Source organism: Panthera onca, chromosome F1 (assembly GCF_046562875.1).
Source record: "Panthera onca isolate mPanOnc1 chromosome F1, mPanOnc1 haplotype 2, whole genome shotgun sequence".
NCBI lineage: Eukaryota > Metazoa > Chordata > Mammalia > Carnivora > Felidae > Panthera > Panthera onca.
In genome coordinates, this window is record NC_138355.1 from 59686646 (window position 1) to 59712738 (window position 26093).

General features: G+C 38.9%; 1 protein-coding gene across 1 annotated transcript in view; it reads right to left on the minus strand.

Moving 5' to 3' along the window:
• Nucleotides 1–2802: 2802 nt before the first annotated feature.
• The window catches only part of EPRS1 (glutamyl-prolyl-tRNA synthetase 1), a 72221-nt gene continuing 48930 nt past the window's right edge, over nucleotides 2803–26093 (minus strand). The window contains exons 19-32 of the mRNA XM_060644380.2: nucleotides 24996–25229; nucleotides 23453–23715; nucleotides 21329–21380; nucleotides 20213–20422; nucleotides 19739–19811; nucleotides 18154–18233; nucleotides 17819–17920; nucleotides 16619–16774; nucleotides 15939–16136; nucleotides 15277–15450; nucleotides 10501–10661; nucleotides 8047–8125; nucleotides 3264–3328; nucleotides 2803–3166 (exon numbers count right to left, since the gene is read on the minus strand). Of these exons, the coding sequence (XP_060500363.1) occupies nucleotides 3016–3166; nucleotides 3264–3328; nucleotides 8047–8125; nucleotides 10501–10661; nucleotides 15277–15450; nucleotides 15939–16136; nucleotides 16619–16774; nucleotides 17819–17920; nucleotides 18154–18233; nucleotides 19739–19811; nucleotides 20213–20422; nucleotides 21329–21380; nucleotides 23453–23715; nucleotides 24996–25229 (1998 nt within the window). The 3' untranslated portion in view covers nucleotides 2803–3015. The remainder of the gene's footprint in view (nucleotides 3167–3263; nucleotides 3329–8046; nucleotides 8126–10500; nucleotides 10662–15276; nucleotides 15451–15938; nucleotides 16137–16618; nucleotides 16775–17818; nucleotides 17921–18153; nucleotides 18234–19738; nucleotides 19812–20212; nucleotides 20423–21328; nucleotides 21381–23452; nucleotides 23716–24995; nucleotides 25230–26093) is intronic.

The following is a 26093-nucleotide window of genomic DNA, read 5'->3' on the forward strand; positions in this document are numbered from 1 at the left end:
TAGCATATACCAAAACCATGAGGTTTTGCATATGCTGTTCCCTCTGCCTGGAATGTCCTTCCTTTTCTATGTATTAAAATTCTACTTATCCTTGGCACAAGAACAGACACTCAGATCAATGGAACAGAATAGAGAACCCAGAAATGGAGTCGCAAACGTATGGCCAACTAATCTTTGACAAAGCAGGAAAGAATATCCAATAAAACAAAGACAGTCTCTTCAGCAAGTGGTGCCGGGAAAACTGGAGAGCAACATGCAGAAAAATGAAACCGGATCACTTTCTTACATCATACACAAAAATACACTCAAAATGGATTTAAGACCTGAATGTAAGACAGGAAGCCATCAAGATACTCGAGAAGAAAGCAGGCAAAAACCTCTTTGATCTTGGCCGCAGCAACTTCTAACTCAACGTGTCTCCGGAGGCAAGAGAAACAAAAGCAAAAATGAACTATGGGGACCTCATCAAAATAAAAAGCTTCTGCACAGCGAAGGAAACAATCAACAAACTAAAAGGCAACCGACAGAATGGGAGAAGATGTTTGCAAATGACATATTAAAAATAGAACCTACGACCCTACAATTGTACTACTAGGTATTTATCCAAGGGATACAGGTGTGCTGTTTCGAAGGGGCACAAGCACCCCAATGTTTACAGCAGCACTATCAAGAATAGCCAAAGTATGGAAAGAGCCCAAATGTCCATCGATGGATGAATGGATAAAGATGTGGTGTATATATACAATGGAGTATTACTCGGCAATCAAAAAGAATGAAATCTTGCCATTTGCAACTACATGGATGGAACTAGAGGGTATTATGTTAAGCGAAATTAGTCAGAGAAAGACAAGTATCACAGGACTTCACTCATATGAGGACTTCAAGATACAAAACAGATGGATGTAAGGGAAGGGAAGCAAAAATAATACAAAAACAGGGAGGGGGACAAAAACGTAAGAGACTCTTAAATGGAGAACAAACAGAGGGTTAATGGAGGGGTTGAGGGAGGGGGGATGGGCTAAATGGGTAAGGGGCACTAAGGCATCTACTCCTGAAATCATTGTTGCACTATAAGCTAACTTGGATGTGAATTTAAAAAATAAAATTAGAATTTAAAAAAAAACATTATAAATGGTATGCCTAGTAATCTTAGACATGTAAATATGCAATACTCAAATAGTAATTTATCTGGGTTTTAGAATTACCAATTGACTTTTACGGTCTTATTTTAATTTATATTTTCTTTTTTAGCAATGAGTATGACTTTTCAATAAGCAAAATTATTTCTTTGAAAAAATAAAACAAGTTCACCCAGAAAAAAAATAATAAAATTCTACTTATCCTTCAAAACATGATTCAAAATTCAAGTCCTTTTGAAGCTTATTCCTTATATTGGTGTATTTATTACTACAACGTGGGAAAGTGTTTTGGAATGGAGCCCCAGAGAGATTTACCTAGTTGACTAGAAATGAGTAAAAGGCATTCCAGGCAAAGGGACAGAGACAGAGATGGGAAATGGCGCATTGTTCACAAGAAACCCCAAATGGTTAGGTTGCAAAGGACTTTGCTGGATTGGTTGAAGAGGAGAGACTGGTCAGATAGGCTGAACCAGACTTGGCTATAGCATTAATATTTTATTCTGTTACTGATGGTGAGCCCTGAAAAGCCTTTTAAGGGGAAGAGAGACATCTTGGTACGTTGTACGTTAAGGAAGAAAACACCTGTGGCAATGTGGGGCCCGCCTGAGACAAAACTCCGGAGGCCAGTGTAAGTAACTGACGTCAGAGGTTAACAGACATGAGGCAGTAGAGGCATCTGCGAAAGGGGAGACCCAGGAGACACGAGTGGGAATGGCGGGATGTTGTGCTGGCCAAATGAACACAGCAGACGGTGTGTTGGAGAGGCTAAGATGACTCCGGTTCTGGTTTAGGTTACCAGGTACACTTTGGAAATGTGAAGCCCTTTAGCAGGAAATACTGTAGGAAGAGCAGGTCTGGGAGTGGACGGTGAAACGAGGGTTTTGGGACAAATAGCCTGAAAATATGATGGGAACATTCGAGAGGCCTGAGGATGCAGTTGGAATAAGGTCTAGAGCTCAGACCTAGAGAACGAATGTTGGCTGGAGTCATCCTGTTCGTGTTCTCTGAAACCATGGGATTAGAGGAGGTAGACTAGGCAGCACCAGAAAAGGGCCAGGTACAGAAGTTTGGCCTAGGAATTGCCTAGGGAAGAACGAAGAAGAAGAATCAGAGTGGGAGGGCAAGTCATAGGAGTAATTTTAGTAAAAAAAAGAAATGTTTTATAGCAGCAGAAACGCAGCAGAGTGATATGGAAAGACAAGAGACTGAGACGTTAGCTTGGGTCAGAAGTGGCATTAGGGGTCGCAGGGAAAATGGCGGTGGGGCGGAGGCAGGGCGGGCGCAGACAGGTGCAAAACAAACAGCAGAAGTGAGGGGGTTATGCCTCCTTCAGAAACCATGGCCTGTTGGTGAAGACCCCACAGAAACCAGCAGTAACGAGAGGGAGGAAGAAGCTCACGGGAAAGGTATGGGGTTTCTTTGTTTTTCGGTCCATTTGTGGTTTTGTTTTGTCTTCCAAACAGAAAGATTTAGGACAATTTTAGATTCAGGAGAAGGAGTGTAGGAAGAGAAGGACTTCAACATACAAGAAACGAGAGGACTGCTCGTTCGAGGTCTGAAACATGAGGGAGACTGGGTTCCCAATTTTCTTCATCTCTTTGTAAGGACGTCCTGTGGTACATAAATCATGTATTTCAGAAATAAATGAATACATAAAACAGTATTAATTCATGATATTTATTACTGGGGTTGTTTACAGAAAAGCCTTTTTCCCACTGTTAATTTAGGCCTAAGAAGAAGGGGTCTGTGTCTCATGTGACCTCCTATTAGAACTTTTATTTTAAAAAATCATAAAACTGTCTATATCTGGGAAGATATTAATATCAATTTTTTTAAAAAGTGGGGAGGGTTGGAGATAGGAGTTTTGCTTTATCCCTTAGTAACTACGACCAAACAAGGTATAGAACTTGGCAGGGTTCTTGCCACAGACGCATCTGGCTCCCGGCTGCAGCTCACAGAGCGGTGTGAAGGGGATGCAAAGGCTTTTAGCTCCCATGGATGGAGCCCCAGGTTCAAGATCTTGATCTCTGAAATTAAAAACAAATTAAGAATTCCACTCATTTATGCTCTAAATTCCCATTCTTTTTCACTGCAATGCTCACAAGTTCTGTTAACTACATTTACCTAGCAGTGGTCTTTTTGATCCAGTCTTCACAGTCAATTTCCCCACAGAATGGAATCTGAGCAATCTAATAGAAAAGAAAAAATATTCTGGGTTTAGAATTCCCTTCCGTAAAAGGAATACCTGAGTTGAAGCAAAAAGGACACGTCTCCCATGGTAGCTGTTTCAGGCCACGGTACCTTTCCAAACCTGCAAGAAACTCTGCTCAGAGGTGTAAGGGATGGGAAAATGTTTTTGTCCCTCTATCCAAAACCCATACACCGTAAAGCAACACGACAAAACATCTTTGCCATACACGTCAGTGTCCAAATAAACTGGCTACAACACAGTGCCTGAAGAGAGGAAAGGAAGGATCGGTAGATCTGAGCCCAGCCTCTCACTGTACTGCTCTCACTTCAGATCCGGACACTACCCGCTCTGCCTAGGTGACCAGCCGCAAGTAGGACAGAGGAGAGATGACGAATAGTAAACTGATGTTTAAACTGCCGTTAACGGTAACAATGAACAATCAGGTAAACCTCGCTTTATGCCATACTGCGATAGGCAAGTGAATCACTTTTAAAGTCCAAGGGTACTCAAAGTCAAAAATAATTTGTATCAGAAAAAAATAACTTCTCAAATTTTCTTTTCTAGATCATACAGAATAACGGGCAGAATCAAGAGAGCTGGGATTTTACCCTAATTTTGAAATTCATTGCATATTTGAAACTCTCTAGCTCTGAATCTTCTTTTGTAAAATGCGTGTTGGACTAGACAAGAATTAAGAGTTCTCTCAGCTGTAAACCCTAAACTTTTCATAGCATGTCTACTTCAAAGTGAGGTTTGTATGCAAGAACAATTATGTAACAATCCTACAGAAAGTTCCTGGAGATCAAGATTAGCAGCGGGGAGATCAAAGATGGGGACAATCCCCAGACATTAGTTTAAAAACAGAAAGTTATCCAGCTCCCTCATCAACTTTTTTTTTAATGTTTATTTTTGAGACAGAGACAGAGACAGAGAGAGAGACAGAGGGAGCGTGTGTGTGTGTGACCAGGGGAGGGGCAGAGAGAGAGTAGGGGACAGAGGATCTGAAGAGGGCTCTGCAATAACAGCAATGAGCCCAAGCTCAATGCAGGGCTTGAACTCACGAACCGCGAGATTATGACCTGAGCCAAAGTCGGACACTCAACCAACTGAGCCACCGAGGCGCACCCCCTCATCAATTTCTGATCAACTACTTTGAGCCACACATTCCATACTCAAATCATGACCCTCTTGCAAACCCCTTATAAGGCACTGGGAATTTAGTTAAACATACTTTAAAAGGTTTCTCTAAGAAGTAAAGTGAAAGTAACAGTAGGAAATTATAAAAAGAACAAGTAATTCATCAGGTGAACATTCTGCAGGATAAGGAATAGTTAGTTATCTGTCTCTTATTCAACAAAATGTGTTAGCCTAATTCCCAAAATTGATCAACTGTTATTTTGATAATCTGCCTTAAGACAATAAAGAAGTGATAACTTGCTAGGAAAATCCCGGCAGGGTAGTGGGGGGGTGGGAGGGAATGAGTGGGTGAAGAGAAGGTGTAAGGAATGGTATTAGTAAGAATTTTGAAACATTTTAATAAAAATTGTTTATGCGATGAAAGTGGAAGCAAAATAAACTTAGATATATAAGGGCTGAAATAACCCAAAGTTACCCCCCTGTATTGAAATTTGGTAAATCATTAGCATTTGTACAAACAGAAAGCATGAAAAGAATGCACATTCATAAAAGTATTGTTTAAAATTCATTACAAAAAACAGAATGGGAGGAAAACTTGGAACCACTGTCACTGTGCAATGATAAAAATATTAAGACTTAATTACAAAGAGGGTCTTTGGATTATAAATTTAAATTTGGTCTCTTAGAAAATTTTGCTTTTATTTTTAACCCACAACACAACTATATTTTCATTACTTTAACAAATTCTACAGTAAGTGGTCTTATTTTCTTTTTCCCTAAGAAAAAATTACTGAGCCTTGAGAAGGGATTTCTAAAATAATTTTTAAAATTTAAAAATGCCATAGTATGGAAAAATTCAACTGAAGTTATTTAAACTCATAAATGGTAATTTTGTAAAAATGCATGTTTTAATTCTTTGTAGCTTCAAAGTAAAGTGTAGGTGGTAAGACGTGAAATTTCTATTTATGCATATAATTCATTAATATGAAAGTAAAATATATATTTTTAGCCTATTTATTCAACCACAGAAAAGTTTTTAACTTTTATTTTTTATTATTTCTATATGCTTTAAAAAGATACAATTTTCCACAATGTATAATATCTTGAATTCTGAAGCAGAAAATGTTAATGACGAGAAATAGCAATACTCAAAAATCATAGTGATCAACAGATTAGTAACATACATCAAGACTAAAAAAATTATACATAAATAACATTTGTTTTTCATTTAATTATACTTTTGAAAAAATTTACTGAAGTTCTATAAATCAGATCTAATTTTTTTTTCATTTATACCAACAAAGAGTAGAAAATCAAACTTTCACCTACATGCAAGTTCCAAAGATCCCTTTCTCCTTCTCCCCACCTAGTAAATACAGTTTTATTTACAAGAGCCTCAAAGGTTGCTTGACGGTCAGTCAACACACAGAAGGTGACCAACATGAGGGGAGGTGGGGGGACAGAACTGGCTACTGATACAAGAAACAAAATCTAATCTCTACGTGCTCTTTGGACATACAACTAACATCCCACTTTGTGCTTTAGAATAGATGTTGAAATCTCTAATCTGATATTAGAATAAAAGATATGACTCTACTGATATCTGCTGAGATTCCTTTCTTTGAAAGCAATGGATTAACTGATAAGTTACTCTATTGATTTATTAACTCTTACATAATGTCTTTACCAGACTGGACTGCAAAAGTGACTACTATATTTCCATAATAAATGAAACATTATTTTTTTTTTTTTTTTTAAGTTTATTTTAAGAGAAACAGAGAGAGAGAGAAAGCAAGCAGGAGAGGGACAGAGAGAATCCCAAGCAGGTCCTGTACTCTCAGAGCAGAGCCCGACGCTGGGTTCGATCTCACAAACTGTAAGATCATGACCTGAGCTGAAACCAAGAGTCAGATGCTTAACCAACTGAGCCACCCACCCATGCACCCCAATAAAGGAAATTTTAAAAATTCAGTAATTAATGGAATAAAAATAAAATCATAAATAAATTACAGTGAAAGAAAAAATAAACATTGAATCTTTAGCCTTCTATCGGAAGTATGTAGTCTGAGGGGCTCCTGGGTGGCTCAGTTGGTTAAGCGTCCGACTTCGGCTCAGGTCATGATCTCACGGCTTATGAGTTCGAGCCCCGCGTCGGGCTCTGTGCTGGCAGCTCAGAGCCTAGAGCCTGCTTTGGATTCTGTGTTTCCCTCTCTCTGCCCTTTCCCCAGCTCTCTTTCTCTCAAAAATAAACAAACATTAAAAAAAAAATTTTTTTTAATTAAAAAAAAGAAGTACATAATCTGAACCAAGTGACAACTTCCAGAAACCAGAAAGGTGGAAGATCACAAAGGCAATAAACCAAGAATAATAGAAACCTACTGAAGAATTATGGATCTGAAGGGGATTTTAAGATTATCTATCTTGTACTCATTTACAGATTAGTAAACTGAGAGCCAGAGAGATTAACACATTGTCCCAGCTCATGCAATAAAAGACATATTAAGAGGTTATGACCTGGGGCGCCTGGGTGACTCAGTTGGTTAAGTGTCCCACTCGATTTTGGCTCAGGGCATGACCTCACCATTTGTGAGTTCGAGCCCTGCATCAGGGTCTGCGCTGACAGCGCAAAGACTGCTTGGGTTTCTCTCTCACCCTGTCTCTCTGTCCCTCCCCCGCTCTTGCTCTCTCTAAAAATAAACTTAAAAAAAATAATACATAAGAACAAAAATATACAGAAGAAAGTGCATTAAACTTAGTCAAAATGACATCTAAATTTTAGGACCAAGTTTGCCTCTGTAGAGCTCGGGGTAATTCATTTAGACTCTGGCCCATGGTTTTCTCATTTATAACCTGAGAACACAGGATTGGTTGTAAAATCAAGCATGAATACCAGAATATTAAAGTTCACAAGTGATTCATTGCAACAATTAATAATTGTGCGAATCAGGACACCTCTTTTCTTTGAAAATTAGAGAAGTTTCAGCTAGGAACATCTGCATACTCACAACACATAAAACTGATAAAATTCGAAAGAACCACTATGTACCCACCTGATTAGAAAGACCTAGGTTTTTTAAAGGAGCGTGAAGTACCCATTCATTTTGAAAAACAGGCTTAGACATGAGCAATATTTTCCCCCTTATTATTCAGAAAAGCTCAATCAATTAAGATCAGGGAATTGAAAATTTTGACATGGATTTTTAACCTTATTTTAGGAATATGCACATTATATTTCAATATTACATTATGTTAACGCTTACTTCAGGAACTTAATTCAAGATGAAAAACACCTTCAGCAATTAAAACATTAAGGGTCATACAGAATGAATGCTGTTTAGCCAGTATTTAAAGTGAGAGAAAAATTTTTTACATAATCAGTTCACAGTGTTATCCAGAAATGATATAATGCTGTAATGCTTTAGGAAAGCCAATGGAAAACAGGATAAAATGTGGAGGAATATATAATCCTGTTGCGTGACTGGCCTTATAAAAGGGATTAATATCATGCATAAATTCAGTGAGTCTTAAAATACCATTACTGAAATATTTTATATTCAAAACTTTCCAGAAGTCTCTTACCTTCCCAGAATCTAGCATCTTCTGAAAGTCTTCCATTGTATTAGCCACGACCATATGAGTCTTAAGGTCTTCAGAAGCCCTATCAAAACATAATTGAAAAAGAATATATTTTTTCTTACTAATATGACAAAGTTTTCTTTAAAAAATAAGCATAATCTAACAAAAGAGCAATTACCTGGAAGTGAGAACTTCTCAATTTGAATCTCCACTTTGTCACTTAACAGCAACACGCAGTAAGTCTCAGTCAACTCATCATTGTATTACCATTAACACTAAATGAAAGGGGAATTTCCCAAGCATACAACAGGTAATACTTTTTTTTTTTTTTTTTTAAGTTTGATTTATTTAAGTCACTTCAACATGGGGCTTGAACTCATGACCCTGAGATCAAGTCACAGGCTCTCCCACTGAGCCAGCCAGGTGCTCTAATTACTTTTGTTACTGCCATTAAATCTCTACTAACCAACATTCTATTCCTGTCTATACCACTACCATCTATGAGAGTATCATTTTTTAAACCTCTTTGGTCTTAAGTTTTTCCCTTCCACAAAACTGGAAAAACACTCAAGTAATCTAACTACCATATAGGATTATTGTAAGAATCGAACACAAAGGCATGAGCATGTTTTAAAAAAGGAAAAACAATAAATACACAATATTCGAGCAGTTATCGTATACTACGTAACTCCCTTATAAGAACTTCTAAACTACATTTAGAAATGGAAGTAAGTATTTATTCTCTTCCACATTCAAAGCCACACAATACATGAGGACCACTCATGGGTGGTGACAAAGAAAGAGAAAGCATATGCTTCTTTTCTGACTCTCAGGTCTAAGACCATGTGAATTCTGTGCCAGTGCCTGCTAGCTCTCCACCAAATCCCCTCCTGTGGACTTCTTCATATTGAGATAAGCTTATGTGAGTAAGTTACAGCCAATGAGATCGAGAAAAACGAATACACGCTTCCCAGGCTTAACACTTAGGTGGGAAAAAAGTGCAACTTTATGCAACCTACATTGTTAACAAATTTACTGAATAAAAATGCCAATGAAAAAAACTGCTTTTTAGCCACTAAAGCAGTTTTCCAACCAGGCGTGTGCATCTGAAATCACACAGAGAACACTTTAATACTACAGACAACCAGAATCTATCTTAAAACCTGTGAGGCTCAGGTATCTTTCTGTTCCCAAAGTTCCCAGGTGACTCTGAAGAGAATCCCTAGAAAAGAACCACTGTCCTAAATACATTACTTTCTTACTTACTTTTTAATGTTTTATTTATTTTTGAGTGAGAGAGTGCATGCGCTCAAGTGGACGGGCAGAGACAGACTGGGACAGAGGATCTGAGGCGGGCTCTGCACCGACATCAGAGTCCTATGCGGGGCTCGAACTCACAAACCGTGAGATCATAACCCAAGTCAAAGTCAGACACTTAACCAACTGAGTCCCCCAGGCACCCCCAAATGCACAGCAGCATTAAATGGCAGCAACAGAGACGGGCAGCCTTCTGATCTTTCACCTCTGACAGTATTACCTGTTCTGAGTTCAGATGGACTTCAAATGCACTATTCATTAGCTGGTTAAGTAAATCCTTGAAGTCAAGAGACTCATTATCATTCCATTTTAGGGCAAGCAAGCCCAGAGGAATGAAACCACTTGCCCAAAAACGTAAGCAAGCACCAATGCCACAGCTAAAATTAGTTCTTTCCTTAAATGCATGATTTATGGGAGCCTAATGAGTCCGGCACAAGGCATCAGAAGATACAGGAATAAACACGATGCAGGCACTACCTTCCCCCAAACTGAACCTCCATCCCCAGGGGCAGTGGGCCTTTCTCTCTGCCTCGGGTGGGTAGGAGAGAAAATATGGTGCCACACACACACACCAATCTTCTAGTGCCTCTGACTTGAAACCCCTGATTCTAGAAGACCCCTCTCCACAGGTCAGGGCAGCCCTGAAGCTTCCTCTCATCCCGGACCTACAATCTCAACCGAAAGGTTCTTAGCCTTGGCCACAGGTCATCACCACGTGGGGAGCTTTTAATACTACAGCTGCCAGGCTCACTCTAGACCTACTAAATTAATATTTCTAGGGAGGGTTCTAGGCACTGGTATTTTTTAAAGCTCCCTGGCTGCTGCTAATGTCTACCCACACAGGTGACAATCAGTGGCTTAATCCCCCAAATTCATATGTCATAAAAGCCTGCATCTAAAGTTAACCCCAATTAGTCCATGGGACAGAGAGGCCACTGCTGCAAACCTATTAAGCAGAAAGCTCTTGGAAAAATCGTCATGCTACCAGTCAAAAACACAAAGAGAAACGTAAATGAAGAACCATGGGAGCTCAGAGGGAAAGATGGCTTCCAGTTGGGGCGCTCAAAAAATCCCTCAGTAAGTTCTCAAAAGCTGAACAGGATTTCAAGATCAGAGACAAAAGCAATTCTAAGGACTAACTTTGTAAAAAGGTTCACATGGATGTCTTCCAAAACAGCTTGAAGTTTAGTCTCAGCCTCATTATCAGCAAATGTCAGCTTTTCTCCAGTATCTCGTCTGACAGCTACAAACTGACGGCTCTTCATATCACGTGGCCCAACTTCAAGTCTGATCGGAACTCCCTAGAAAACAAAAAAGACAGTTAAAATGATACATGCATGTCTCCACTCGAAGATAAAGAATTATTTCATGGCTTTATCTACCATAAATCATAAAAACCCTGAAATCAAAGGCATTAACAAATAAAGGCAGCAGGCAATATTCCTAAGATACTAAGGTGATCTCCAATAAGAACGTATGAACCTAAGAAAAGATGTAGTGCCCAAGTGGTTTTGAGCTAATAAAGTGTTTAATGGAGAAACAGGAGGGTAGTGCTCTCTAGATCAGTATTCTTGACTCTTCTCAAATGACAGCACGCACAGAAAGTTACATTTGTGTGGCACGAGCTGGTAAACAGAGGCGGCTTCTTGAACCTAAGGCCACCAAACCATTGATTAGCATACCTTGGCACATCTGCGACTCTTATGGGGCACGATGGTGTACTCTGGTTGGTCTCAGGTCTGGACACTCTACTGTGCAGCAGAATCTCTGAAGGCTTGCTAAAGCAGAGACTGCAAATTCTCTGCCCCCCAGAATTTATTACACTAGGCCCAGGAATGGGGCCTAAAGATTCATATTTCTCACAAGTTCTCAAGTGATGCTGGCACTGCTGGTCCTGGGGCTACACTCTGGGAACTACTCCCCTATTCAATACCTTTGGATTTTACAAAGACGCTGAAGGACTAAATGCAACTTTAAGCCTGTGAATGTTCAACCCTCATGAATGCTCCAGGAGGGGATTAAGGCTCAGGGAAACCTTATTTTTAGGGTAGAGTACCTTACCTGATAAACAGTAGGGGTTTTTTTCAAACTGTTTTTTGTTTTTTGTTTTTTTTTTTTTTTTTGAGTAAATGAGCTCTAAAACTAATTTGGGGTTTTCAAATTTAAGTTAGGCAACCTCTACATATATGGTTTTGCTGATAGTAGTCCTCCAAATCAAAGCCACAGGAAAATTTTAAATGTTATTCTAGAAAAAATGATTTACCTTTAGAGAAGCCTTGTTTTATAAAATAATGAACACCATCAAATTGTTGTATACTAAGTATGACATTATTTCATTGTATTCCTTTATTTACCCAATGTACATGCATGTGTAACAGTGTTGAGTGTAATGAGATTTACAAGAGGGATAAAAAACAGATCCTGTCCTCCAGGAGCTTCCCATTTGCCAGGCAAATAAGGCACGCATACAGACAGTAAGTACAGAAAATCAGAAGTGGGAGACCACCCTCAGCTGGAAGAGAGAAGAACGTTACTACAGAAGGCAAAACTTAATGAGGGATTTCATCAAAACTGAGGAACATTCTATGAAATAACTGACCTATATTTACAAAAATGCCCATTTCATGAATGGCAAAGAAAGGCTGATGAACTACTCCTGATGAAAGGAAACTAAAATGACACTGACAACTAACAGCAATAGATGGATCCTATACTGGACAAGGAGAGCCGTGGCAGCCCAGGGCAGGGCGTCAGAGCCTGAGTGGGGCGAGAGGGCCTGAGAAGAGCCTGGCATGGAGTGACACCACCCTTGTGGGATGGGAAGGGCATTCATGTGGGGAGTGGGTGGCAAAGGCAGAGAGAGACTGGTTGCATACAGAGGGGCTGATCAAATAAATCAAGGTATTACGGATAACTGGAGCTAGGTGTTTCACTGTCAGAGAAGGGAGTGAAAACCTGGAATGGGAGAAAACTAGAATGAGTCCTGTTTTTTTACTGGAATTGAAAGTATTAATGTGAACTCCCAGTTATCAAATTACATAGATATAGAAACACAGACGTAAATTTGTGTGTCTGTGTGCGTGCGTGTGTGTGTGCGTGCACATCCCCAGTCTGCAGCCCCGTCTACTGAGCAGGTCTGGAAAGAGGGACAGCTCAAAAGTGATGAGTGCGTCCAGCACGAAATACCATCTCTGCTCAGAGAACCAGGGCTTCTGTGAGATACGACTAATTCTAGTACCAGACAGCAAGGAAATGCTCAAAAGTCAGCTTTAAGGGATTTTATGAGTCGTATCAAAGATACTTTGAGCCTCAAAATAATGACTGTACTAGATTATAATCCACTGAATGACATGAGAAACCATGGCTCCACAAAAATATTTTTTTAAAAACAGAAATATGTATTATTTGATTAAAAGGTGAATGTGGAATGTGCTGTGTCAAGATCGTGATAATCAAAGAAAAGCCTAAGGCATTATTCCAGAGTAAAAAAGACTAACAAGATGTGATAACTACATGTAGCTCAGTTTTGAACCAGATCCTTCTGCTATGAAAGATACTAGGGGACAACTCAGAAAATTCGATGGGGTTCAAAAACTCACTGGTAATGGATCAATGTTAACTCTCCAATTTTGTGTTCATAGAGTGAAGAGGCATCAGGCTAGAATCTTACTTTCAACTGGTTCAGGAAGGAAAAATTAATTTTTTGTACTATACATGCTTGCCACAAAATTGAGACTGTCTGGGGTGCCTGGGTGGCTCAGTTGGTTAAGCGTCTGACTTCGGCTCAGGGCATGATCTCACGGTTCGTAGGTTCGAGCCCCACGGCGTCGAGCTCTGTGCTGACAGCTCAGAACCTAGAGCCTGCTTCGGATTCTGTGTCTCCCTCTCTCTCTGGCCCTCCCCTGCCCGTGCTCTGTTGTTCTCTCTCTCTCTCTCTCAAAAATAAATTAAAACATTACAAAACACATTAAAAAAATTTATGATTGTTTCATGATAGCAAATTTTACAACCGAGGTGGAAGAAATAGCACAAGCAAAGACATAAAGGTGGAAAAGAGACTGTCTGAGAACAGAGACAAGGATGTATGAAAGGAGGTTAACAAGAAATAACAGCTAGAAAGATAATCTGAGGCCAAACCATAGCAGAGGCATAGATTTTGTTGATAGTTTTTTCTAAGTAACAAGTTACGAATTTACTCATAAAAGGCTGTTTGCTTGTTTTTCTTTTCAATAGCAACACAACATGATCCAACACAGTAAAAGGAAAAGTACTGAATTCACTCACATTATTTTCCCCCTTTCTATTTTCCTACTACAGGAAGAGGTATTAAGGAAGTTGTGGGGGGTCGCAGGGTCTGGTCTCACCACCAAACCGTACCCCCAGTTATTCAACTGAGTCTCACAGTACATATCCCGCACCACCCCGACCGCCTCTCTATATAAAATTAATTACTACCAAATGAGTATGAATCTAGATCTTTCAAAATACTTTCTTTTCTCAGGAATCCTAGGACTAAATGGAGATTAAAATGGCATTAAAAAGTGCCATCAATACTTTTCACTAACTGGAGAACTCTCCTGGTGTGCCTTAGTTTTCGGAATCATGTTTGGAACACAGGGGCTTTGTTTTCTTTCCTGAGAACTGTAGACAAGGAAGCTGTGGGGGAGCCAACTCCTACTAAGAGGTCCCCTTCACGGTACAGGTTCAGCAGGATATGAAAAAGAAGAGTGACGGGGACAAAGTCAAGTCGGTTCTAAGAGAAGAAGGGAGACGAAAGGGGAACAACACAGAAGGGAGAAGTGAATACGGATGCCTTTTTTTCCCCTTTCAATCCAGCCAGCAGCAGAGTAAGTTTCTCCTCTAAGTACTCATGGGCTCAGACGAGCTGCCACCAGAATCACACAACAGTTACTTCTAAGTAAGCAAAAAACACTGCAGGTAAAGGCAAGTCATGCAGAGAAAACATTTATCTTTAAAGTCTTCATTAAACGTAGGAGAGTAAGTAAAGGAAAAAGCATTTTACACAGAAGGGAAGCAGAATGAATATAACTACTAAGTTTTAGCACAGAAGATTTACCTTAGGGGCCAGTTAAAATAAAGTGGGCCGTTAATAGCAATTTGGGGAACCCTATGTGTGTTCACACCGAATAATCCCCCTCCTGCTGAGCTTCCACACTTGGGACCAGCTTGCAGCTGCAGTGTCACTACTCTTCTCGCATGTTTCCTGGATTGTAAATTTATAAATTCTCGACTCCTCACTGCTAAATCTAATATGATTCCCTTGTTAAATAAAGCATATGAAATCAAGTTAAATCCCAGAAGTTTACAAAATGGAATTAACAATATAGATTATTCTACTAATGACAATGTGCAATAAATGAAATTCGTCTTAAAACATTAAGCCAGAATTTAGCCTTGAATATACAAAATAAAAACCAACAAATTGGTGTTGAAAAACAATGTGGTGTGAAAAACCAAATACGATGATAATCTCTGATGTTTTACAATGTCAGCTAGGTGATAACCATGCACCGTTATTCTGACAGTCTTACTGTTTAAATAGCTTAAATATTTAAATAGCTTATTATTATATGAATTCTTGGTGTAAACATTTTTGTATAACAGTCTTAAGTTTATTAATCATATAGAAGGTCTTTAAGATCATTTTTATTCTAACAATAAAAATAAGCTTCCACAGAAAAGATTTTAAATTTAGAAAATATGTAAGCTTTAGGTATCCCTCGCTGTAACAAAGATCTGGACTTTGTCTAAGTGAAGTTTAAGTGAAGAAAAAAAACAACTATCCAAACAGAGAAATGTAATGAGAAGCCTTATGTCTCACAAAAGCATATGCATAAAGAAGCTCTAACTCCAAACTGGGAGTGTGGAAGGGAAAGATACAACTGAAGAATTTACCTTGAGCTCCCAGTGGTTGAACTTCCAACCTGGAGAATAGTTATCTCGCAAATCAACTCTAACTCGAATATTAACACTCAGTAACCGCCTTCGATAATCATTGCATTTCGCAAGCAGAGCATCTCGGTCTTCTTCAGAAAGTGCATTTGTAATGCCACAAGGAATAACCACCACCTAGAACCAGCACAATGTCACAAATTTACACAAAGAAACAGTGTACAAAGGTAATGAAGTCTTACCGCTGCGGGACACCCAGATGTCAAAACCAACTAGGGACTATAAATTTTAACACGGATCAACTTATGTGATTTCTCATCTCCACTGAACGTGTAGCACTCAGCTGCATTACTTTTCTATGCTAAATGCATTTTTACTTGACCTACTATATTTCATTAAACCTATTGTAAGTCATTTCAAAAAATGATTTCTAAAAGAGTTTTACCTAAAAAGCAGCTAAAAATTACGAGCAAAGAAAACAATAAGAAAACAATAACAGAAATGATACACGTAGTTACACAATACTAACAGATCATACTCTATGTTGTTTCTATATTAGCAAAATCTACCTGAATGATACTCAGAAAATCACCCTTTCAAATTTCCTTTAGTAAACAGGGCTTGTATTTTATAAAAGGAATGATAAGCAGAAATATTTTCCTTACCTGAACACAAGCTACACGGGGTGGTAATACTAAGCCCATGTTGTCCCCATGAACCATGGTCATAACACCAATAGTGCGAGTTGTCAGGCCCCAGGAGTTCTGATAGGCAAACTGCTTCTCTCCTGGTGTCTTTGGATCTTCAAAAATAATTTCAAACATTTTGGAAAAATTCTGCCCTAAATGATGTGATGTTGCTCCCTAAAAATAGAAATATAAGCTTTAATTTTAATAACCCCAATCATGCCTCTGAAAATGATTTCTATAAGATCACACACCCAAAATGACACTAGATATATAAACTTAGCTTCTTTGCTTTTTTTATATTAAGTAAATTCTTAAAGCATAAATGATACAACAAAGAGACTAGGATTAGTCAAAAAAACACTACAGAAGTGTATTTGCTGGGAGCAGTCCCTTTCATAGGATTAATTTCAACTACAAAGGCTAAAAAGGAATCCGTGCTTTGGTAATTCAGGATACAAGCCTTTGCTTAACTAAGTGACCTCAGAGATTTAGAGAAGAATGGGACAGAGAAGCCTGAAATTATATGATCTAGGAGGCACACGAAATGTACTGATTTGTTTGAAAATGGTCTACTTCTCTGACGACCTGCAGTCTGTTGGATGTGCCCAGAGGCTATGCTCATAGTCCCTATGAACCGCTTGTGCACTTTGTGATACCTGGATGGCTCTTCCACTAGCAGATATAAATGCTTCTACGGTAGTTGTATAGTCTCCTCCTGCAAATTTTTCTTTTTCAGTCTTTCTGCCTTTTACAACAGGAATTGCCAGGAGCTCTTCGTACACCTGAGCATATAAGTCAAGTATCTGCAAGACCTGTAACAACATTTTAAATGTGAAAGCGATCAAAATTCATGGTGTATTTATTTCTTAAAGGTCTATAAAACTGTACTATTTAAAACTAAATGTGGTGGAACAAGCATCTCCAACAATAAATACCTTTTTTTTACGGGAAGGCTAAAGCAGCTAGTGTGTATTTATTATGGAAAAACATTCAACCAAGTAGGGTAAAAGAAACTGAATAATTTTTTTAAATGTTCATAAGTTTAGAATACAAGAAAAATAGGGGCACTGGGTGGCTTAAGCTTCCAACTTCAGCTCAGGTCATGATCTCACAGTTCGTGGGTTCGAGCCCCGCGTCGGGCTCTGTGCTGACAGCTCAGACCCTGGAGCCTGCTTCAGATTTGGGTCTCTGTCTCTCTCTCTGACCCTCTCCTGTTCATGCTCTGTCTGTCTGTCTGTCTGTCTCTCTCTCAAAAATAAACATAAATTTTTAAAAATTAAAAAAAAATAAAAAGAAACATTTATGAAAGATATAAAAATATATAGTAACCAGGGTGAAAATCTTCTGAAGAATAATTAATTTCACCCCTGGGATTATAATTTCCTCTATACATGGAAGTCCGAAAAAACTTTCATTTGAAAATATAAGGGCTGCCTGAGTGGCTAGCCGGTCAAGCATCTGACTCTTGATTTCCACTGAGGTCATGATCTTGCACATCGTGAGATCAAGCCCCACGTTGGGCTCCATGTGACAGCACCGACCCTCCTTGGGATTCTCTCTCTCTCCCTCTCTCTTTGGCCCTCCCCCACTCGTGTTCTCTAAATAAATAAGTAAATAACTTGCTTTTTTTTTTCTTTTAACAAGTAATACATACATTTTAAGTAACAAAATAATTATACCAGGAAATTATCTTTTAAAGTTATTTTGAGATCAGATTATATTTCCACTTGTATTTATTTGTTGAATGATTTCTATACAAATAGACAGCACTGTATTACTTACAGCTGGGGGAAAAAAAAAGCACAGCCTGGACAAAGAAATGGAACATAATTAATATGGAAGATAACTTTTTATACCTCTTCTGCTGCTTCTTCAAATGTAGCAAATGCACTGTGCCCTTCCTGCCAAAGGAATTCGCGAGTACGTAGGAAAGGTTGAGGATGTTTGAACTCCCAACGCTGGAAGAGGCAGGAATATAATTTCACCATTATGGAGAGCATTTCAATTTTTATTAACGATTTCATGTGGTAAGTAATCAGAAATCATAATTGTAATCCATAACTGTAATAAAAAAATACTTCCATTCTCCCAATCCCTTGAATATAAAAATCAGGAGAAACAAAATGTGCTTTAAAAAAAAATGAGTAAGAAGAAGAATGAAAGAACAGAAGAAGAAAGAGTGTGTACCTACCACGACATTACACCACTGATTGAGCCTGATGGGCAGGTCTCTGTGTGACTGCACCCATTTTGCATACGCAGGATACATCACTGAAAAGATACAGGCAAATACAGGCAGAGTTAATCACTGAAGATTTTGTTTCTCTTTGAAGGCTGCTAACAGTTACACCAACAACATAATTACCAGAAATTAAAATGATGTTTGTGTAAATGTGTATCTGACGTATGTAATGGTAAGTAAAAGGTATTGTTATATTTTGCATAAAGCGGATTAGTCAAGAAAATCTATCTAAACTTGACCTTATTTTATGTTCTTTTTACATTGGGATTTACATTTGACATTAAATTTGACTGCTTTTCAGCTGTTTTATTTTCAAAAACACTAAGCGAAGATCTTAGAGTATATATCATGTTCTATGTCATGTTCTTTGAATCATTATACTGTTCAATTCTCATTCAATCCACAAAGTAGATACTTGAATCTCATCATTAAAGATGCAGAATCTGAGCATAGAGAAGTTAAATAACTTGCTGAATCCTGCAAGTTAGATTTTATCTATTTAGAGTAAACCTATTCAATGCATCTATCCAAAGTATGGAAGCTCTTATCATGAACTGCTAATTTAAGGGAAGGTGTCGGTCTTATTATAGGTACTCACGACTACCTATAATTACTAAAATAAAACTCTGCCTATCTGAAAACAGTTGGGGTCATAGTTTCAATAATGCATCCTTATATTATACAAGAGTTATCCCTAGAAGTATGAAATAAAGAGCAAACAATCCCTCATTCTAAAGATGGATAATCACTTCACAAAACACTGACAAGCCCCAAAACTCAAAACCTCCAAGTGGCACTCCTACTCACTACATGTAACTTTAGAAAAACCACTCAACCTCAGAGACCTCTTTTTACCTCCACAACTGAGACAACAGCTGCCTCCACCTCTCCCACTCACTACTTTAAGAATAACACACCATGGAAATGAAGTCACTTAGGAACCTATAAAAACCTATACAAATATGAATGTCGTGTTAAAATGACTAAAAATTCCTAAGAAAATATGGCATAAAACATTAGTGCTTGCAAATTTATTATCAATTCCAAGAGAGGCGCATGGGTGGCTCAGTCGGTTAAGTGTCGGACTCTTGATTTTGGCTCAGGTCATGACCTCATGGTTCGTGGGTTTAGGTCCCATGTCGGGCTCCGGACTGACAGTGAGGACCCTGCTTGGGATTCTCTCTCCCTCTCTCTCTGCCCCTCCCCTGCTCGTACTCTCTCTCAAAATAAATAAATAAACATTAAAAAAAATATTCCAAGAATCAAATTCTTGGCAAGTTCTGAAAAGTTACAGCATCACATAAAAAATGATTAGTGTTTTTTATTTTAAAAAAACCACCTTCGTCCTAATGACTATTGCACACAGAATAAAATTCTACGCAACTTCAGTATACATTCACCTTTATCAACATTCGTTCAACTCTGTACCGTCAACAAGAATTCTAAATATCACAGAACAGACACGGAGACTCGACTCTAGAAGCCACCTCTAGTGTCCCAGTGAGTGCCCTCCTGCTCCAAGGCCCGTCCTCACCTGTTTCGCTAGTAGGACGAACGGCAATTGGTTCTGCCAACTCTGTTTTGCCAGATCGTGTAACCCAAGCAACCTAAGAAGAGAAAATCATTTTCCACACATTTTTTAAACAGCAGTTTAGAAAAACAGCACTAATGCAGGCAAATATCTACTTCAATTTTTGCTAGAGAAATTAAGGCAAGTTAAAATAATTGCCGCTGTTCATGGTAAGAAAAGTAGACACTTACTGTCCTTATAAATGTTTAGCAAAAAGTAAGAGCCAGTTAATGTAACAAACAGAACTGTAACTTGCCCTGAAGACAGAAATATATATATATATATATATATATATATATATACTTTTAAAAATGGCTGTGTATTTATCTGAACCGGTTGTTGTAACTTGTCATTTAAATTACCATTCAAGTGTGAACTGAAAATACACTTTCGAGTTGATGAGGAAACTGTAAAAATAAATAAAGCAAGCTGACTTACCTCAGGGGCAAAGTCAGCAACATGAGTCTTCTCTTTCTCTAATGCACCTTGAGACACAAACATGGGGAAATAGCAGTTTTCAACACCAAGTTTCTTGATCTCAGCATCAAAAAAGTCCTTGATGGATTCCCAAATGGAATATGCCCAGGGACGGAGAATATAGCAGCCACTTACATCATAGTATTCAATCATTTCTGACTTTGTGATGACCTTTTTAAAAGAAAAATACAGTCTGTGAAGCCTAAATTAAACCAAAATTACACTACAAGTGCCAAGTGAATGATAACCAAGCTTCAAATCTGAAGGCTTCCACTGTTACTGTGCCCGTAAAATGGACTTTCCTCGGCTGAGAAACACCAAGCCCTAAACTCTTAAGATCTGAATTCCAATCTTGCTTCTCCTGTTTACTGTCTTTGTGACTTTGGATTAATCCCTTTACCTCACCATTAAAAAATAACAACAGGGGCGCCTGGGTGGCTCCGTCGGTTAGGCATCCCACTTCGGTTCGGGTCATAATCTCGCAGTTCGTGAGTTCAAGCCCCGCGTCGGGTCCTGTGCTGACGGATCGGAGCCTGGAGCCTGCTTCTGCTTCTGTGTCTCCCTCTCTCTCTCTGCCCCTAACCCACTCACATTCTGTCTCTGTCTCTCTCAAAAATAAATAACATTAAAAAAAATTTTTTTTTAAAGCCTAAGTGCCCCATGGGGCACCTGGGTGGCTCAGTCGGTTAAGCATCCAACCTCAGCTTAGGTCATGATCTCACGGTTTGTGAGTTCAAGCCCTGCCTCGGGCTCTGTGCTGACAGCTCAGAGTCTAGAGCCTGCTTCGGAATCTGTGTCTCCCTCCCTCTCTGTTCCTCCCCCACTCACACTCTGTCTCTCAAAAATGAATAAACGTTAAAAAAAACAAACAACCTTGAATAATGACTATCTCATAGGGCTACTTCTCAATTCAATGCTTTATGTGAACATGCTTTGAAAACTGGGACACGTTAAAGGACTATACTATATATTACTAACAACATTACACATTATTACTTTGTCTGAACGTTAGAACCTAAATACAACGTAGTCTTTGAGAAATTGAAAACATAAAAATCAACTGAATAAAATACTCACTTGAGAATACCAATCTGCAAGATTTTCTTCTTTTTTTGCCTCAAGGCCCAACCTGCAGGCATGAAAAATAAAATATGAATCCCTTCGTTCATCAATTGCTTGTAGGTTGAATGAAAATAAGCCTCAAAACAGATTAGTTTCTCTTCAGTATGAGTTATTTCCATATGTATCTCTCTTGTACATTCATTCCCAAAATAAAGTTTTTAACCTAGAAAACAATTTCACCATCTCTTAAAGGTGGTAAGGTACTGTCCACAAAGAACTAGGAAAGTCAAGCCCAAGAACAGCTATGATTTTAATGCAGACATCTCTTTCACAAAGTCCTTTATAATTTATAAGGTAATGTATCTGTAATAAAGAATCTACTTACATGGGATTCTCTCACTAAAAAGAAGAATCTTTGACCAACCTCAATCCAGAAAAAAAATTATAATTAGCAAGATCAGTGTCCCACTGAAAGTAACATACAAAAAGTATAAAACCAATAGCTGTCTGTGTATAAATAAGCTTTACATGGTCTACAATTTTTTTTTTTTTTTTTTTTTTAAGAGACAGAGCACATGAGTGGGGGAGAGAGGCAGAGGGAGACAGACTCTTAAGCAGGCTCCCAGCTCAGCATGGAGCCTGACACGAGGCTCAATCCCAAGGCCCTGGGATCATGACGTAGCAGAAATCAAAGAGTCGGACACTCAATGGACAGAGCCACCCAGGTGTCCCTACAAATTTTTTTTAATTGCAGTAAATAAAAGTTGCAGGGGTGTCTGGGTGGCTCAGTTGGTTAAGCATCTGACTTCAGCTCAGGTCATGATCTCGCAGTTTATGGGTTTGAGCCCCGAGTCAGGCTCTGTGCTGACAGCTCAGAGCCTGGAGCCTGCTTTGGATTCTGTGTCTGCCTCTCTCTCTACCCCTCCCCTGCTCATGCTGTCTCTGTCTCTCAAAAATAAATCAATGTTTAAAAAAAAAAAAAAAAGTTGCACAGACAGATGCTTCTAAAATAAGTTAGATCTGCGATTAAAAAAAAAAAAAAAACTATTCCAGATGAGAATCCTTTTCTTGGAACATCAGTAATTATTCAAGCACTGTGGCTTATGATCCACATAGGAAAATTCACCCATTAGTTACGTTTTAGAGTTACCAACAAAGCATACTGGTTAAAATCTTAATGTATTTATATCTGACTTCTCCTGCTATTTCACTTTTGACACAGCTCAACAAGATGCCTACATGAAACCTGACCCTTTCACAAAGAGGTAAAAGGTGAGAGATTCTGTTCTCTCTTCTATTATTTTATAATCTATAAATCTGACCACCCAGTCAAAAGGCAAGAAAAACCACCGTTATATTCTGTTTAAGGAGATACTGCATGTATGACGTGAGAACTAAGAGGCAGAATTTTAAAATCAGCTAAACAAATCTAAAACCAAAAGACCTCACAATAGCAGTTGCTAATGGCAGCTTTCTCCTCTTATTAAGCCATGAAAGGAAGCTGGCACAAAGTTCACTCTAATTTTGCCATAGGGATTACAGACAGGGGCATCACATTATTCCTACGAACTGGAACATACTGAAACACCACCTATGCCACTGTTTTGTCTTTAAAACACCTTCGTTTCGTATTTAACCAACCAAATTTAAAATCCTATTGAGAATGATGTTGTCATTCCATAAAAGATTTTCATTCAAAAAATTTGCTTAAGGTAAAAAGCAATGACTACTGTCAGGCTACCAATTGTGTTAAAAGGGAGGAAAAAAGGATTGTTTACATATATTTGTTTTTACTGTGTGACCAAACGAACACCTGTCAGTGGTTACAGAAGAGACCAGCTGTGGTTACCAACTCGTTATGGCGGTAGGAGAAACTGGGAAGAAAGGACAAAAAGTGTAAGAGTGAGGCTTCACTGAGCTTTTTTACATTGAGATTCCTGAACCAAGCAAACGAATCTGTTGCCTATTTAAATAAACAGAAGATCGACAACAGCTGTCTGCAGGCACTATACTTCCAGCGTTCTCCAACCTCATGGGACAGTTAAACGAAGCAAAATTTGGTTTTTAAAAAAGCCATTTAAGAGCTGAATTCATTCAGAGCCTTGCTTCGCTCCTACTGAAGCTGCCACGCTTTGTTACCTGGTCTGTCTCTTGGGCCCTTGCCCTTCTCCTGCTCCACTTGATGACAGTCCACTTCCTCGGTTTTTTAAGGAGTCTTTCTTTGGGCCATCACTTTGTTTCTGAGGTTTATTCTGCTTTTCAGATTTATTTTCTTTTTCTTTCTTTCTCTTATCTTTGTCCTCAGCCCCAGTGGCAGAGACAGGCTTATACTCCACTCCTGTCAGAGATCTGTACTGTGCCTTCAGCCGAAGGAGTTCTTGGACAGCCGTATCTACCTGCTCCTTCAGTTTAACAAAAGAGGAAGAGAGAAGATAGTATTTAATTCAAATCACTGACTAAGCACCCATCTCCGAAGCTTCGAAAGCAGATTTGAAAACACAAGTAAAGGTAGAGGGGAATAGGGTAGGGGTGGCGAACATTAAATATGCTAACTACTGAGAACAAAAAAATATGATAAACAGGAACAGAATTATGCAAAAGAGGGACTGAAAAACAGTATTATAACTGCACTATCCGAACGGCAGTCACCAGCCACACGCGGCTATTTAAATGTGAAGTAAATAAAATTTGAAACTCAGTTCTTCAGTCACAACAGCCGTATTTCAAGTCTTCAATGGCGACACACGGCCAGTGACTGCTGTACTGGACAGAGCTGCTACACAACATGCCCGCCATCAGAGAAAGTTCTGTAAGAAAGCACTAGTATGTAACAAGCACTCCACTGCAATTTAAGTCAGGAGCCATTAAACTATACATGTTGAGCATTTCACAATCATAAAAATAACAGTAATCGGGGCGCCTGGGTGGCGCAGTCGGTTAAGCGTCCGACTTCAGCCAGGTCACGATCTCGCGGTCTGTGAGTTCGAGCCCCGCGTCAGGCTCTGGGCTGATGGCTCGGAGCCTGGAGCCTGTTTCCGATTCTGTGTCTCCCTCTCTCTCTGCCCCTCCCCCGTTCATGCTTTGTCTCTCTCTGTCCCAAAAATAAATAAAAAAAAAACGAAAAAAAAAAAAAAAAAAAAAAAAATAACAGTAATCAAGTTTCTGTACTACTGGTTAAACTTCAAAACCTGTAATGACTTACTGTTTCCCACTCACAAATCTGTACCCAAAAAATCCTACTCCTAGGAAGTGAATATAATTAGCACAAATTACACCAGAGCTCAAAATAAATAAAACCTGCCATTTGAGACTAATTCAGCTTTAGGAGAAGGAGTAAAACAAAGAGCAGACATCAAGGGCCTACAATGAGCCAGGCACTGCTAGAGTCTAGGGCCCCATTCTCCAGGATCTCACAACCTAGAGAGAAACGGACAATTGAACCAACAGCTAAAATACACAGGGTTTAAGTACTATGCCAGAGAAAGGCAGAGTCTTATATAAGAGACTGTCCAGTCAAATCTAGTTGGGGAGAGAAATGGTCAGCGAAGGCTTCTCTACTACACAGAGTTGAGAACTGAAATACGTGAGCAGAACTTAGATTTGATGGGCGAGAAAGTGTTTTGGGCAAAGAAAATAGCCTGTAATGTAAAAAACAAAAATACAAACTAAATATCCCACGAACCTTAGAAGCTTTTTCAGCTTTAAGTTTTCGAACTACTTCTCCTTGAGAAGCTACTTTGTCAAAAAGAACTTTGGCTTCTGGTGTTTCTGGACCCCTAGGCTCGGAGCTGTTGGTCGCACTTGAGTCTGAACTTTGAGATAATGGGGGCTGACCAGGAATGTACTCCTTCCCAGTTTTTTCCTTGTACTGAGCTTTCAGGGAGAGTAAGCATTCTACAGCTTCATTTACTTTAGCCTGAAATAAAAGACAAAAAACAATTATTTGAAACTTTGTGACATTTCTGAAAATTTCAATGATTATTAAAAATCATTTGTTCTATCAAAGTATTCCTATAAATAATCACGGAGAAACCCAAGCAACAAAGGAGCTCAATCATAAAATAACAGATCAAAGCTAAAAAAAATGTTGAAAACATAAATCAAATGATAATCCTTTATACAAGTCATAAAAGTAAACACACATACACATATAGTACCATAATTTCTCATTTTACACATGTAAACAGACAAATAAATAATAGAATATCCAAGCAAACTGGCAGTGTCCAAGCCCTGGGTCTATAAGTAGTGGAGTCAGCATTTACAAAATCAGAACAAAGATCAGCTCAATGGCTTTGCTATACAAACCTTATTTTCATTAGCCTAGTAAACAAACACTAAATACAGCATTAAAACAAACAAACCAGCTCGGGCCCAAGTAAAGAACAGTTACATTATTCTTTTAAAAATTTATAATACAATGGGTAGGTGTGCTGAGGTTTTAATTAGACATTAACCTATATACATCATCCTCTGATACTTCAACATAATCAGAATGAAAAAGAATGAAACACTCAGCCCAACTGAGACACTTGTGATGCCGGCAGAGGACAACACAGGCAAAGGGCCCAAGCTGGACGCCTTACCTGAACGGTAGTACTGTCTAAACACAGACCAAGATACCACTGAAAAGGCAAGGCATCAATCAATCAGAGAGAAAAAGGGCCTCTAAATTACCCTATCCAGGGGCGCCTGGGTGGCTCAGTCGGTTGAGCGGCTGACTTCGGCTCAGGTCACGATCTCGCGGTCCGTCAGTTCGAGCCCCGCGTCGGGCTCTGTG